This window comes from Sturnus vulgaris, chromosome 10 (genome assembly GCF_052056855.1).
Source record: "Sturnus vulgaris isolate bStuVul1 chromosome 10, bStuVul1.hap1, whole genome shotgun sequence".
NCBI classification, from domain to species: Eukaryota; Metazoa; Chordata; class Aves; order Passeriformes; family Sturnidae; genus Sturnus; species Sturnus vulgaris.
The window spans coordinates 15,957,125-15,970,827 of record NC_142252.1 but is presented as its reverse complement, the minus strand read 5'-3'; the positions used below and the strand labels follow the sequence as shown (position 1 = coordinate 15,970,827).

Below are 13,703 nucleotides of genomic sequence, written 5' to 3'. Positions count from 1 at the left end.
TTATTATTATCATCATCATCATCATAGAAGACTGACTGACTACTATCAAGGCCTAATTTAGTTTTCAGACAGACGTGAAATAGCAAAGAAGTACCAGGAGGGATGGAGGCTGCAGATGAGAAACATTAAGCTATCCATCTGTTTCTATGCAGATGTAGATTAGGACAAGCTCTTGCATCTGCACGGAGTTTTGATTAACTCAGAGGAGTTCCACTTTTACAGCCTTGTATTTGAACAGAAAGATCATCTGCATAATAAACCATCAGAAAGAAAAAAAGCCAAAGAAAAAAACAGCTCCCTTCTTCTGGGTGGGAAGAAAAAAGGATTACCATAAAGTCACCCAATGTAGTTAAAGAGCTACAAATTTGAATAACTGACCATAGAACCATAATTATACTAACAGTTTGCAGAACTTACACGTATTTTTAAAACATGGATCAAAGAAAAATCTGTCTGCAATATAATTCCATTTTAAATGAATCAATATTTTCAGCGTCTCCTGAGCACCCTGTTGTAAATTGAACAATTACTGCAAATTACGGAGCTCAAAAATGAGAAGTGTTTTGATACAAATTTTCTTTTAGCCTCCCTTTTCAATAGGAGAATTTTAAAAGCTTTACATCTAACACTAAAGTTAGCTGGAAGCTCAAAAATATGTAAATACTGTGGCAAGGACTTCTCTTTTTTAACAAGAAAGCTGCTTTGTCTTCTCAACTCTCACAACTAAACTTACCTATCCAATGCTACACACTTTAGACATTTATAATCCCACAGCAGCCATCCTAAAATCACCTAAGACTTAAGATTTTTATTCCTCCCTGACCAAAAAGCCACAAGGAACTACCATTAGGCATTTGGACAGATCAGAGCATTTTGGGGCAACTACAGCTTATAGGAAGCTGTGTAAGGCTTGAAATCAAAGGATGAGAAGCCAAATGCCTGCTAAGACCAACAATGAAAGACAATACTCGCTGCCATTTCCAAGTCACACTAAAACCTGTATGTTTACCTCCTGTAAGCCAGAACAGTTGCCCAAGTCCCAGAATATTCACTACACTGGTTCACCCATGAGTACTTGGTATTTTAAACCTTCTAGTTCCAGACTATGTCAGTCTGCCAACAACTGCTACACAGCTTCAACAGTTCTGCCGCCTCCCCATCTCATTCCCTCCAGCTCATTCCCTGAGCTGCTCCGAGTTTCACTCTTGCAAATGAGACTGGCTTATTGCAGCTGAACAAAACTTGCTGCAAGATAAATTTGACATAGCTTATGCTCAGAAAAGGACTGAAACATACAGGGTTTCACTCTGGTTAAACAGTTTGATATAATTTGACAAAGCTAAAACAATCAACTAGCTGTGCTAGAACCTCCAACCCACACTTCCTGCCATGATGTTTCAGAGTATCTTGTGTCATTAGCAGTATCAACAACCTTGCTTTACTAAAAATGTTTGATCAAGAGTGAACTGACAGCATGACACAAATTTCCTTGAACTTTAAGAGTCTCTACCACTTAGACTGTCGACCTGCATGGTATTACAGCAAGCTGATCAGATAAACCAGCAACAAAGTCTAGGTGGACTGACTGATACTTTATTTCTATTGGACACCTTTGAAGATAACAAACACAAAGCTTTTGTGCCTTGCCTGGAAATATTAACTGTATCACAGCTGAAAGATTTTATTTCTTTCATCCCAAATTACATAAAAATATAATAACTGGGGATTCCCTCTTTCACTGGATCATTCTACCATTTTTTTCTAATATGTGCTCTGCTCCACAGACAGTTCTTCCATAGGTACACGAAGATGGAAGGAATCACCTGCAACACTGAGTGCCCTAAACAGCACAGTAACAACAAATAATTCCATCACCAACTATTATCTCCTCTTGGGTACAGAAATAAAGCTAAAGCAAAGCCAGTTGAAGCTCATTTCATACTGTTGAGTCTAGTAAAAATTCTAGAGAGCACATCCTCAACTAGTTCAGCCCTTATTTTAACATTTAACAAGGTATGAATAAAATACATTAATTCTTCTGCTCATTTCACAAAAACAATATGTGAAAATTTCCAGAGCAATATACAGACAACAATAAATCAGTAAGCACGCAGCCTACTTGATTTTGAATTTCTCATAAAAATAAACAAACTCTTAGAGCTAAACAGATCATGACATTTTCTCATTTAGAGCCTTTTCCTTCCAGAAAAAACAGTATTCTCAGTATACTGAGGAAACCATCTGTAACAGCTTGTACTGGAAATTGATTAATCCTTGACATGCTCATATGTTGACCTCATCTAGAACAGTTATTTACGACATTCAGTGCTGATGAGGAATCACTCTGTCAGTCCCTCATGCAAATTCTTCTTCATAAATCTGACTCATGATGATTTATTGTGAAGCCTCCTGATTTGTGTTTTATTGCTGCAAAGGCAGCAGTACATCCTTCAGCAACTTACTCCTCCACACCTTATTACTACCGTCCAAGATGACTGAAGTAATTTTTATATATATTCAGTTTCATACTTCACTGACTCTCTTCTGTATCACGTAACAGAAATAAATCTTAACTCCTGCTTTTTGCTAGACATCTTAATTTAGCAGCTGATAGTGCTGACTGTTCCAATATTTGTGTTACAATGCCAGCAGCAGAGCCAAATGAAAGCTTGCCAAAAATAACAGTTTACTAACGGGGTGGAGATCAGCATTTACACCTGCGGTTTGAGCACAGCCGTTATAAAATTCTGTACAAAAGGTTAAAAATCACAGCTTGGTTATGATTCAGCAAGTCTGTGGAAAATATTAAGATCTTGTAAATTGAACATACATGTTAACAACACGAGAGCATACCCCCTGCATTGTTTATTATTACTCTCTTTTTACTGCATATCAGCTCTGACACTGCCTTACATGTGACATTGCCCAGATCATCTTCTGAACCACTTCTCATTTCTTACACACTGGTACCTTACTAGAATGCACCATGAAATACCATAAACAATATTTTTCAAAGCCACCTCAATGCACTTGCCAAAGAACAATTCTTGATCTGTTTGTTTTTTTTTAATAAACTCAAGGTTGACTGACAAAATTTTCCTGAATGCCATTAAAACTGGAAATGTGGCTTGTGCAAAACTTACCATGATCCAAATCCCATGGGTCTCCTATCATAATCAGGCAAGTCTGGAGCTATCTTGCATGCTTCTATGTTCAGGTATTTAAATATATGAATTTTTCCTTTTATACATATCTTAAAAAAATTAAAAAAAAAATAAAGTAAGTACAATTTGACAATACATTTTCAAAGTACACTACAGGCATTCAAGATGCCATTAAGAATAATAATAAATGAACACATTTACATCAATCTATGTATCTTTTATTCTAATCTCACTGCATTTTAGAGGAACAGCTATAGTGGAGCATCATGATAGACAAATGGAAGCTGTCCTCCAAGCACATCTGGTCTGCAGGCAACTCTGTCAGCTGGATGCTGAAATTTCATCATGCAAACAAGACACGAACATTTACAAGTACTAGAATTTATACCCTTGGCATCAGAACAGATGCATCCCACCCATGCCCAGATTTGAATGGCACTGGCAGACTGCCAAAGCCAGCTCAAATTTATAGTCAATGGAGGCAGTAACAGCTGTCTCTGCTTTCACAGGGAAAGCAAAACCCCACTGAAACTACAAGTTTCAGTAAGTGCCCCTCTTGACTCTGATGCAGCAGCTCACAGTAGAACCTGTGATACTCAGGGACTTGTATGCCCACACTGAAAATCAAATTAGTCATTAATAATATTGTTGTTTCTAGCTCAAAGGCCAATTTAGTACTCTGCTGCAAAGCGGATCAGCAAACTGCAGCACTGAGACCTCAGTCAAAATTTTGACATTTGAGTGACAGAAAATCAATCTTGCCTAACAAAGCTTCCTCTCTCCTATGCTGAAAGCATAAATATTCAAGCCAACAGTAGTGAAATTTTTTGGCATATTCCACAGTAGAAACCATTAATACAGTAAAGAGAAGAAAAGGGATTCTCAAGCTGTGCTACATATTTCACACTTTTAGATAACAGAATGTATTTAAAGCTCTCTTGTTCTTAAATAACAAATATGCAATATAATACTTCAGTTTATAATTTAGTTCTGCCCTTGTTAGCTGAACTAGTCATCTAATTTTCTAGCTGCATTTACCTGTGCAGGAGGGGACTGGAGAGGGTTGTTTTCTAACATGATGGTCTGAAGATGTCTGAGGTTCCTATAACATACTGGTATTGTTGTTATTTTATTGCAGGAGAAATCTAATCGAATCAAAGGCAACTCAGCAAGCTCTGGAGATAGAAACAAAGAATTCAGAAGATTAAAAGTGTGTGAGAAAAAGCAAAAGTATAAAAACATGTTTCACAAAACAATTAAGCTGCTTCCAGCTCTCAGAGGAAGAAAAAAGGAATGGAAGCAGTCCTTGTGAAGTCCAGTGAAGTTTCTGTTTTCTCACCTTCAGGTAACCGCACCAAATTATTTCTTCTGACATTTAGGTCTCGCAAGGATTCCAAATTGCCAATCTGTGGAGGTATTGTTTGTATTTCATTACAGCTCACATCCTACAAATAAGAGCAAAGAATGAGTTACCACTGTGTAAGTCTCTATTAACTAAAATATGCAGCTCTGTTTAAGGACTGAAAGCAAAAGACAGCTATTTATATTACACCTCAGATGTGTATTCTCATTCAGTCTCACTGCTGATATGAAGCATTGTTCTTATTTTAAACACAAGGGGAAATAAAAGCTTTGAAGGATTAAGCATTCAGACGTAGAAATTTATATCAAGTTACTCCACAGTATTTCAGACAGCACAACTTGCTACATAAAAGCTTTCTGCCAGAAACAAACACAGCAAGAACTCTAATTCCACAGGCCTTCCTTTCTAGGATAGAGAAGACATTTAAATTGACATGGATCATTTGCTCTCACATAAAATTATTTTAAAAAGAGTATTTAAAACTCTCTTCTAACATCTCTATACAAAACCAAACACAGAGACACTGTGGCAGACAGAGATCATCCTTAGACCAAGAGCAGAATAGTAATAGTTGGAAATCAAGTGTATACTCACAAGCTCTGTCAGCTGTCTGAGCCGTCCAATTTCTTCAGGTATTGAAACCAGCTTATTATTACTTGCTATCAAAACTTTTAGTGGTAGACTACAGAGGTGTACTGGCAATGTTGAAAGCTGGTTTCGACTTTTGGACAGAAAGAAAACAAAATAACCAGAAGTCAATAAGAAATATTAATGCAATGAAAGATACATACAAAAAGCACACTCCATTCAGATGATCAAATCAGTTTTTATGCAGTTACTACAGGAGTAGCTCCATGAGGCTGTTCTTCATTACTTTATCTAGTTATGTACAAACAAACTCTGAATATCAAGTACCAAGGCTGATCAGATGCTTTTGAACTCAGTGTGGAGGAATGTGATGCTTTTGTGTCTCTGATAACTGGCCATGCTCTGTCACAAAGGAGTTCGTTTGGGCTGAGTGCAAAAGCTTTCCTCATGGGTAGCACTGCAGGTCAGCACACATGCAAGGCCACAGAGAAAGTCATGAGACACTGAATATATAAAGTGTACTTCTGATTAAGTAAGGTTAATAATGGTATTGCACCTACTAGAGATACAGCATTAGGAAATTAATATCTGATTCATATCCTATTCATACAATTTTCATATAAATAGAAAAAAGAAAATAAAGAAATATACTTTTGCCAATTTAGTGTGCTTAGAACACTAGAAAGAGCCTGAGACTGTCAATTTCTGAAGATAAACTTTCCACATTTACTAAAAGAGCCTCTACAAATGAAAGATGCTGTACACATTTGGATTTCATCAAGAGGCCAAGTTGCAGAAACTTGCTTGTAATGCTGGCAGAGAAGTTCTTAATGCTTGAGAAAGATCATCCAAAGCCACCAGTACAGTGAAGGTAAAGGGATATTGCATAAGCCTTATCCAGCTGCTGAGAGCTGCTTTGCAAAGACAATGCAAAAATCTACCATCTCTTTTCAGTCTGCATGGTGATATTTCAGATAGAAACTACTGAAATTTATTTATTCCTTCAAACTGGAATTAGCTTTCTTCTTCTCCTCTTCTACAAGCTGCTGCTTAATCCTCATGCTCCCTGATCCACCTAATGGGTAAGACTGGCTCAGGTTGTTTTCATCCAATGACAGAAAATATAACAAGTTAGTATTACTTATGGATGCACCAAAATGTATAAACCTAGACTCCTCATGCTAAAGCAAAATTTGTAAGACAATTGTTACCTGATATTTAGAAACGTTAAAGACTGTAGGTTCAAAACAGCCTCTGGGATATATCGAATGCAGTTCTGGTACAGATTAAGAGTCTCGAGGGAGACAAAGTGACAAGCTTCTGCTGGGAGCTCTGACAGTCTGTTCCGTGACAAGTCTGAAGGGAAGGAAAGAAGGAAGATTCAGTAAAGCTGCCTTAAAACTTCACTAAGCTCCTTGCATGGCAAGGTTGTTTTGGTTAAAGAAGTTTAACCAAAAACACCGACCAAATTTTTATACTTGAAGAATCAATATTTTTCCTTGGACAGTTCCAATTACCAGTCCATGAGCATTACTCTCCTTCACAAGTTGCACTGTGATAAATAATGCAGTTGCAAAGAGTTCTTTTCTCTTTAAAGGTTAAGGAAAGCCGCTGCTAGTTCCCACTTCCTTACACACAGCTCTGAGTTCTGACAGAAGCATCACCCAACCTCCAGGTATCACAAAACCTCACTAGAGCAGGGGCTATGACAGATATAAAGTTCAGCAGGGTGCACACAGGGAAAAAAGCATCAAAGTCATGATAATTTCTATCTAATCCACCAACACAAAAAGTTATTGTGGAACATAATGAAACACCTTGTCTGTTCACAAATAAAAATTTTAAAAAAAAGAAATAAATTAAAAATTACCCCCCTCCCCAATACACAAACACCAAGTGCTTCTTTCCAGCTGGTATCAAGCTCAAACATGACCTCAGCTTCAACTTGTCCAAACTTGATTTTGAAAAAAACAACACTTTAAATGAATGTTTCTGACAGTTCTAATAGTGGGAGTTAAAACTACAAAATGATAGCAGTCAGCAATAAGTTTGTATTGCATATCTAGAATAGTTTTATTATTTTATGACAGAAAGCAGTTTGAGATCTTTGCCCTACTTTTCTACTTTTTGTGAAAAAGAAAATATTTTTCGTTATTTTCCCCTTTTCTTCCAAGAATAAAGAAAAACCTGCACTCACAGATTGCTAAAGACAGGCTCTATAAAGATCCTGTTCTTACCATTTGTTAATCCAGATAAAACATCAGATAAATGCATCAGTGCAAAGATCATTGTGATGGATCCTGCTTCCTGCTACTGACAAAGCAGAATTTTCACACCTCTACAGCTTCGACCATATGCTTTACATTGCCAGAGTGTATGAGAGAAACTAATCAGAAACACAGGATTTTTCTGATCACCTCTCCCACAAATCCTATGCCAGATATAGGGAAAAATGTTGGTGCAGGCAGAAGAATCCCTATTTTGGTGGCACAGAATATACTTGGCATTTTAAAGCACTCACTGAACTCCAACTTAAGTGGAAGCAGCAAATTAATTGGACTGATCAGAACCTGCTTAAGAACCTGTAGGCAACAAAGGAGTCAACAAAGTAATTGTATATAACATGCAGAACACAGCAGAGGCTTCCAAGAACTTATGCAATGGATACTTATTTTGCACTAACCATCACCCAGAGTGGTCTTAGTATGTCCTAAGGTCCCTTCTGCTTTACTTCCATAGTTTAATTCTAATTAATGATTTAGTGAAAATGACAGTACACTCCAGCCCTCCCGTTCAAGCTGTAGAGCTGCAGCCGATTTAAAGCAGAGTTTTAGCCCTGTGGTACAATGTGGTGTCTAAAATTGCAACATTCCTAGTGGGATCTCTGGGTGCCAACATTGTTGTGAAAAGTAACAGGAGAAGAGAGGTTTTCAATCATACTGTCCCAACATAAGTCATGTATCCTGAAACATTTCTACCAAGTGCAGCTAGCCACACTGGAATTATCTGCCATCCACCCAACTTGCTAAGAGATTTCACAATACAATTGTATGTTACCATGCAAGAAAGAGAAAAGAATGCAAATTATTTCAGAGAAGACAAGAAACAAGCAAGAGTAACTGAGAAAAAATACTTATTTCCCACATTTACTGGATGTTTAACCACCTATTTAAAGAATTACTACAACACTGGTTTACGTTTAAGGTGTAGAAGTTTTTGAATTCCACCACTTCTCTCATACCATACGAGCATCCTTCAGCTCACAGCTTTATCCCTCCTTCACACAGCTGTGCTGGCAAAGGCAGCTTGAATTCTACCCATTTTAACAGAGAAATAGGCTTCCCAAGTAATGAGCCCTATTTTCTGGCAGAAAAGTGACAAAAAGTTTCTTTCTACTCCGTTTTGGAAAGGGTTTAACCGCAAATATGAAAATTCTCATTTACTTTTTGTTTCACTTTACCTTACCAAAGAACTATTTAAAAACTATTTTTTACACATTGTGCAGACCATAAGGCACGAATTAGTTAGGAACTTCACATTCTCTGAACTACAATTTAGTATTGCTACAGAAATAACTCCCTGCAAAAATAACACTAGGTATGAAGAAATGAAAATATATTTTTAAGCAACAAATGAGCTCAGAATGTGATAGAAAAGGGACACCAAAGCTGGTTAGCATCAACGAATTGGTTTTTCCAGACTTCTCTCAATCTACAGTGATTTTTAAAACTTGGCATTCCTATGCAGCAGCAGACATTCAGTGGAAAAGAGCTGAATTTTGATGCTGCAGTATAGACTCTTAAATGATTCAAAATGGGTCTAAAAAGTTACAAGCTTCGTTAATAAGTTTAGAGCATTTTTAGTCACGAAGGCCATGAGAACACTGTTTTATACATAGCATCTGTGATTTCATGGGCCCAAATGGGAGCCAAGAGGGAGGGTGGGCCAGGACCATAAAAACAAGCAAGCATGAAGAAAAGAATAACTAAGCTAAAACAAGAGTTGAGAATCAGACAGAAGCAATATATGACAAAATGAAGTGTGAATTCTGAATCTGCAAATTCAAGAACTGCTTTTGCTTATTTGCAATCCCTGCCTTGTCCCCCCCCCCAAACCTTCAATAAGTATTTAATTTCCCAAAGTCCTAAGATTCAGTGACTTATTTTTATTTTGTTCTGTTTTTTGGAATCCTCTCCCGTGCCAGAAAAGCATTCCAGTGATTGGTTTTATATTCACAGATTTGCTGCCCAGCAGCACAGCACTAGCTGGCGTTTTTTCAAAAGAGAAAGTGGAAGTGAGGTAAAGGAAAAAACTAAGGTATTTGATTTAAAATACCCAATTAATATCCTGCCAATTACGACTTGTTTTGGTTATATTCTTCTGCTACTGTATGCATGAAATAACTTAAACAATCAGAAAACAGAAAGTTATTACAGTACAAATTATTGTGTAAACTAAAATTTCTGGAAAGATTTCTCAGAGAAAACAACAGATGTTGTAGTGAGATGTTATTTAAATTTTCATATTTTTTAACAAGCAAGAAGTAATCAATGCGATGCAGGTTATTTTCTTTAACATGTAGGTGCACATCCTTGCTGCTTCTCATACCTTAAACTGCAAAAAACAAATTATTAATTCCTCCCTAAAAGCACAAATACTTAATTTCACTATGAATAATCATATGAATGAAATATAGTGGTTATAATTTGAACTAGGATTAACTCATTTGTGTCCACATTTCACGAGTTAAAATCATTGTTACAGAGATCTTCTTTTAAAAAAAGGCTCTCCGAGTTTACTAAAAATGGATGTGTTTCCTTGAAGGCAAGATCATGTGGAATTTTGGCAAAGGGGAAGCATTCTTTGGAACTAAGCTCTTTGTGAAAGACAAAAAAGCCAACAGTACAGATACAAAATGAAATCTCAGAGCAGTCAGATCATTGACCTTTTCCATCTTAATTGGGATTCTGTGGAGAAAGTCAGCAAATCCAATGTTAAATGTGACTAGAGATACACTATGCTTCAAATTGCATCATTTGGCAGTAAATGCAAACTCTTCCTTCTCAAAGAAGAATGTTCCTCTAACACCAAACATTAGCAGGGCTACGTTCACACATTTTTAACTACAGCTGTAACACAAATTTCGTCTCCAAAGGACAATCAGAGATGCATAAAGATGCACTGTGCAAGGTATGGGGTACCCCCTATATACACTGCAAAGAGAGGGAGCTGCAGCTCAGCTCTAGCACTCAGACCAGCTGGGTGGTGCTGAATTCCAATTCATCAGGAGATGCTAATGGGATCAGTCCACTAATCCTGTTGAGATGGGAATGCAGCTTCTGCTCTCATTCCAATTAACTACAACAAAGAAGGGCAGCTCTAGACCTGAGCTTTGATACAAAATTTTGTTGATAAAAATCTGCTTTTTGTCACCAGAGATCTGCATGTGTTCCCCACATAATTTAAATTTTTATTTTTTTATATTTAAACCCGCAAAGGCCAGATTTTGGCTGTCTATTCAAAACCCACCACAACACCCACTGGCCACACTGATGTAAGAGAGGTTGTGACACTGTCAGCTGTGGGCTCCCACCCATGATGTAACACGGCTCCACAACAACCCCTTTGCAGTGTGTGACGTCAGCCATGAACTTGCTGCAGTGATGCAACAACCCTGGTATCTGTGAACTGATCAGAATCCCAATGGTGACACTGGTGGCTACAGACTGCCCTTGGCTAGGATGACTTCACTTGCATGGCAAGCAAATGTTCAGTTCTCCCAAAAACTATGAGACATGTGTTGTAGCTTGAAAGCACATTCCTGGTTTTCCTTTATTAACAGACAAATCTAAGACATTTGAGCTTGCAGCTGACAGAGGAAAATATATTTTCTTATGAATAATTAAAGAAGCCAATCAATGATCAGGAGGCTGACAGCCAATAAAGCGACAGAAGGCAAAAGACAGCACGAACTGCTTTAGGAGGAGAAGGTACAGCTGTTTAAGAAGAAATACCAGAATCTGGAACTGTGTAAACAGCCTTTTTTTTTTTTTTTTCACATACACAACTTAAAGACCAGAAGCAAACTCCACAGTTTCACACTGATTAACAACAAAACCACCATTGCACAGAAGAATGTCCTTGAATTGGGTGATATAGTCTTGATGATATGGAAAGCAGCTCACTAGAACAGCTCATTTACAGCTATTGCACCCTGGAAAGTATCTGCTTAGGTACAGCTACCTCTCACATAATGTCACTAAAACCATTTTTTGAGGAACTTGATGCCATCTGATTGCTCAATTCTGACATTTAGAATCAACTCTATTAGAACAATAACATTTCCAAATGGATTTGAGGCACATTCTTATATAAACCTCAGCTCCACTGTCACTCATTCTATTAGCCAAATAAATGCATGCATTTTTATCCTAGTTTTATTAAATTTTTTTTTCCCACGTCTCAAACATTTCAGAACTTGATAACCTAAGAGCAGCAATGCTCGTGATTCTGCTGACTTTTAGGAAGCATTCCCATAAAGCTACTAAGAAAAAACTAATATAATGAAAGCATAGCCCCAAGCAGATGAGCTATTGGTATTATGGCACTGACTTTTCTTGCACAAGGAAACCAGAAATCATAAGAGAATACCTCTGTGATATACTTCTGATGCTGCTGGTCCCTGTACACTGGGAGTGTTTTTCTTTCTAAACACTGAAAATGTTGGCATTCTTCAAGCTTCATTTCACACCTGGAGGATTTCCTAACACAGGAGGGGTGACTATCTCTTCCTGCATGCTGTGATACAAGACTACTGCTTCTGCCATACTCTAATTTAAAACAAACCTCAAAAATGTCATCTCCTGACTCACCTTCTACCTGCCAGCCCTGTCAAACCTGAACTTTTCCCAATTATTTCCCCAGGCATTAAGATACCCTTTGTGTAAGCCTATTTAGTTAAGGTGGCATTTACTGAACCAAAATGCATTTGTTCCTTCTGTGTTTTCCCCAGGTAAACTGCCAAGGACAGCCTCACTGCTCAAGCCAGAATACCCACAGAACAGATTTAATGAAGTCTGTTTTCATCAGCGTTATTGCTGTAGCCCTGTAATGAAATATGGAATTTCCAGTTTCAATTTCCAGTATTTAATGAAGGAAGATTAGGTTCAGGCGTGATCGATCCTTGATACACTTATCACATTTCAATTCTCAGCAGATCCAGGCTTGATATGCATGATCACACTCCTACTTAGCAGCAGCATCAGGAACATTAAACTGCACTTGAACCATTTCCATGAACTAACAGTTTGTAACCAAGAATCCCCAACCTGCTGCTTTTGGCACCATGCATGGGCTGTGATTTCTGCAGCTCCAGAAAACAAGGCAAAGGTTGCTGGTTTCTTCCAAATGTTGACTTGATGGTGCTACATTTGGAACACAAAGTGACCATCAAAACTTGCTCTACCAACCTGAGAATTCACTGCATGACATGAAACACAGATAGAAGATTACACATCACACTGCAATGGGCTCTCTGGATCTCCCTGAGTGCTAAAGGCAAGGGTTGAAGCTTTTAACCACGGCTGCTTAACTGTCCTTTATAAAACCAGCTTCAAATCACTGCCAAATCATTGTCAAGTTTCACATGTGTGAATCAAAGTTTCACAGATGCTATTTCCTCTGGCTACATTTTTGTTTTGGAACATTCAATACAAATAACAAAGTTTCTTGCCAAAGCTTTTAAAAAACAAGAAAATCCCTCACTTCTCTGAAGAACTTCCACAAATCCCCTGCTTGAAGCAATTTTATTGAAGTGAGAACTATGGCCAAAGCCTTTACCTTTTCCTTCAACACCTAGATTACCAGATGAAACCTGGCTGGCTTTTTTGGTTTCTAACTCAGAAGCATCTTAAGAACAGTCACACAAGGGAGATTTGCAGAATCTGACTTCCAAGTTACTTGAACTACACCAGAGTTTTTCTGCAACTCTCTTCTGTTAAAACACATCACATAAAGAAAAAAACACAACCAAAAAAAAAAAAAAAAAAAACCAAAAAAACAAAAAAAACCCCAAAAACCCAACAAAAAATTAAGCAAGTAAAACCCTCTTACCTGACCTAGCCTCTTCATTATTCACCATTTGCTCTTAAGACTAGAAAAATCTATATACAAAGATCTGTAAGAACTTTAATTATACTAAGAAAACTCAGTCATACCTGGGATCAAAGAGGAAAACAAGATTCTAAACACCAGCTCCCAATCTCCTTCCCTTTTTTCTCTCGACGTGTTTTTAATGCCTACTTGCTGTAGTTTAGCTTTCTCTTTTACACATGAAGGAAAACCTTAAAAAATGCTGACTAAACACAAACACATATTACAGTCCTGCCCTTATTGCTGCTGTGTGAGCACTGGCAAGAAAGCACATTTCCAAGGAAAGCATCATGTCTTGCTGCAGCAGAACCAACCTGAGTACTGCAAGAAGAGGATAAACATTCTAACAAGAGTAACAACTTGGAATACAATGCCACTTCCTCTGCAAAATGATTTCATTTTCCTTTTGCAAGGAAGAATATTGTTTATTAAAAACA

General features: G+C 37.5%; 1 protein-coding gene across 27 annotated transcripts in view; it reads right to left on the bottom strand.

The window, feature by feature from the left end:
* Positions 1 to 13,703, bottom strand: part of LRCH3 (leucine rich repeats and calponin homology domain containing 3) — a 61,849-nt gene that overhangs the window by 31,092 nt on the left and 17,054 nt on the right. For all 27 annotated transcript variants that reach the window (XM_088170411.1, XM_088170414.1, XM_088170412.1 and 24 more), the window contains exons 2-6: positions 6,327 to 6,471; positions 5,122 to 5,248; positions 4,504 to 4,609; positions 4,203 to 4,339; positions 3,144 to 3,253 (exon numbers count right to left, since the gene is read on the bottom strand). In XM_088170411.1, coding sequence (XP_088026537.1) covers positions 3,144 to 3,253; positions 4,203 to 4,339; positions 4,504 to 4,609; positions 5,122 to 5,248; positions 6,327 to 6,471 — 625 coding nt within the window. The remainder of the gene's footprint in view (positions 1 to 3,143; positions 3,254 to 4,202; positions 4,340 to 4,503; positions 4,610 to 5,121; positions 5,249 to 6,326; positions 6,472 to 13,703) is intronic.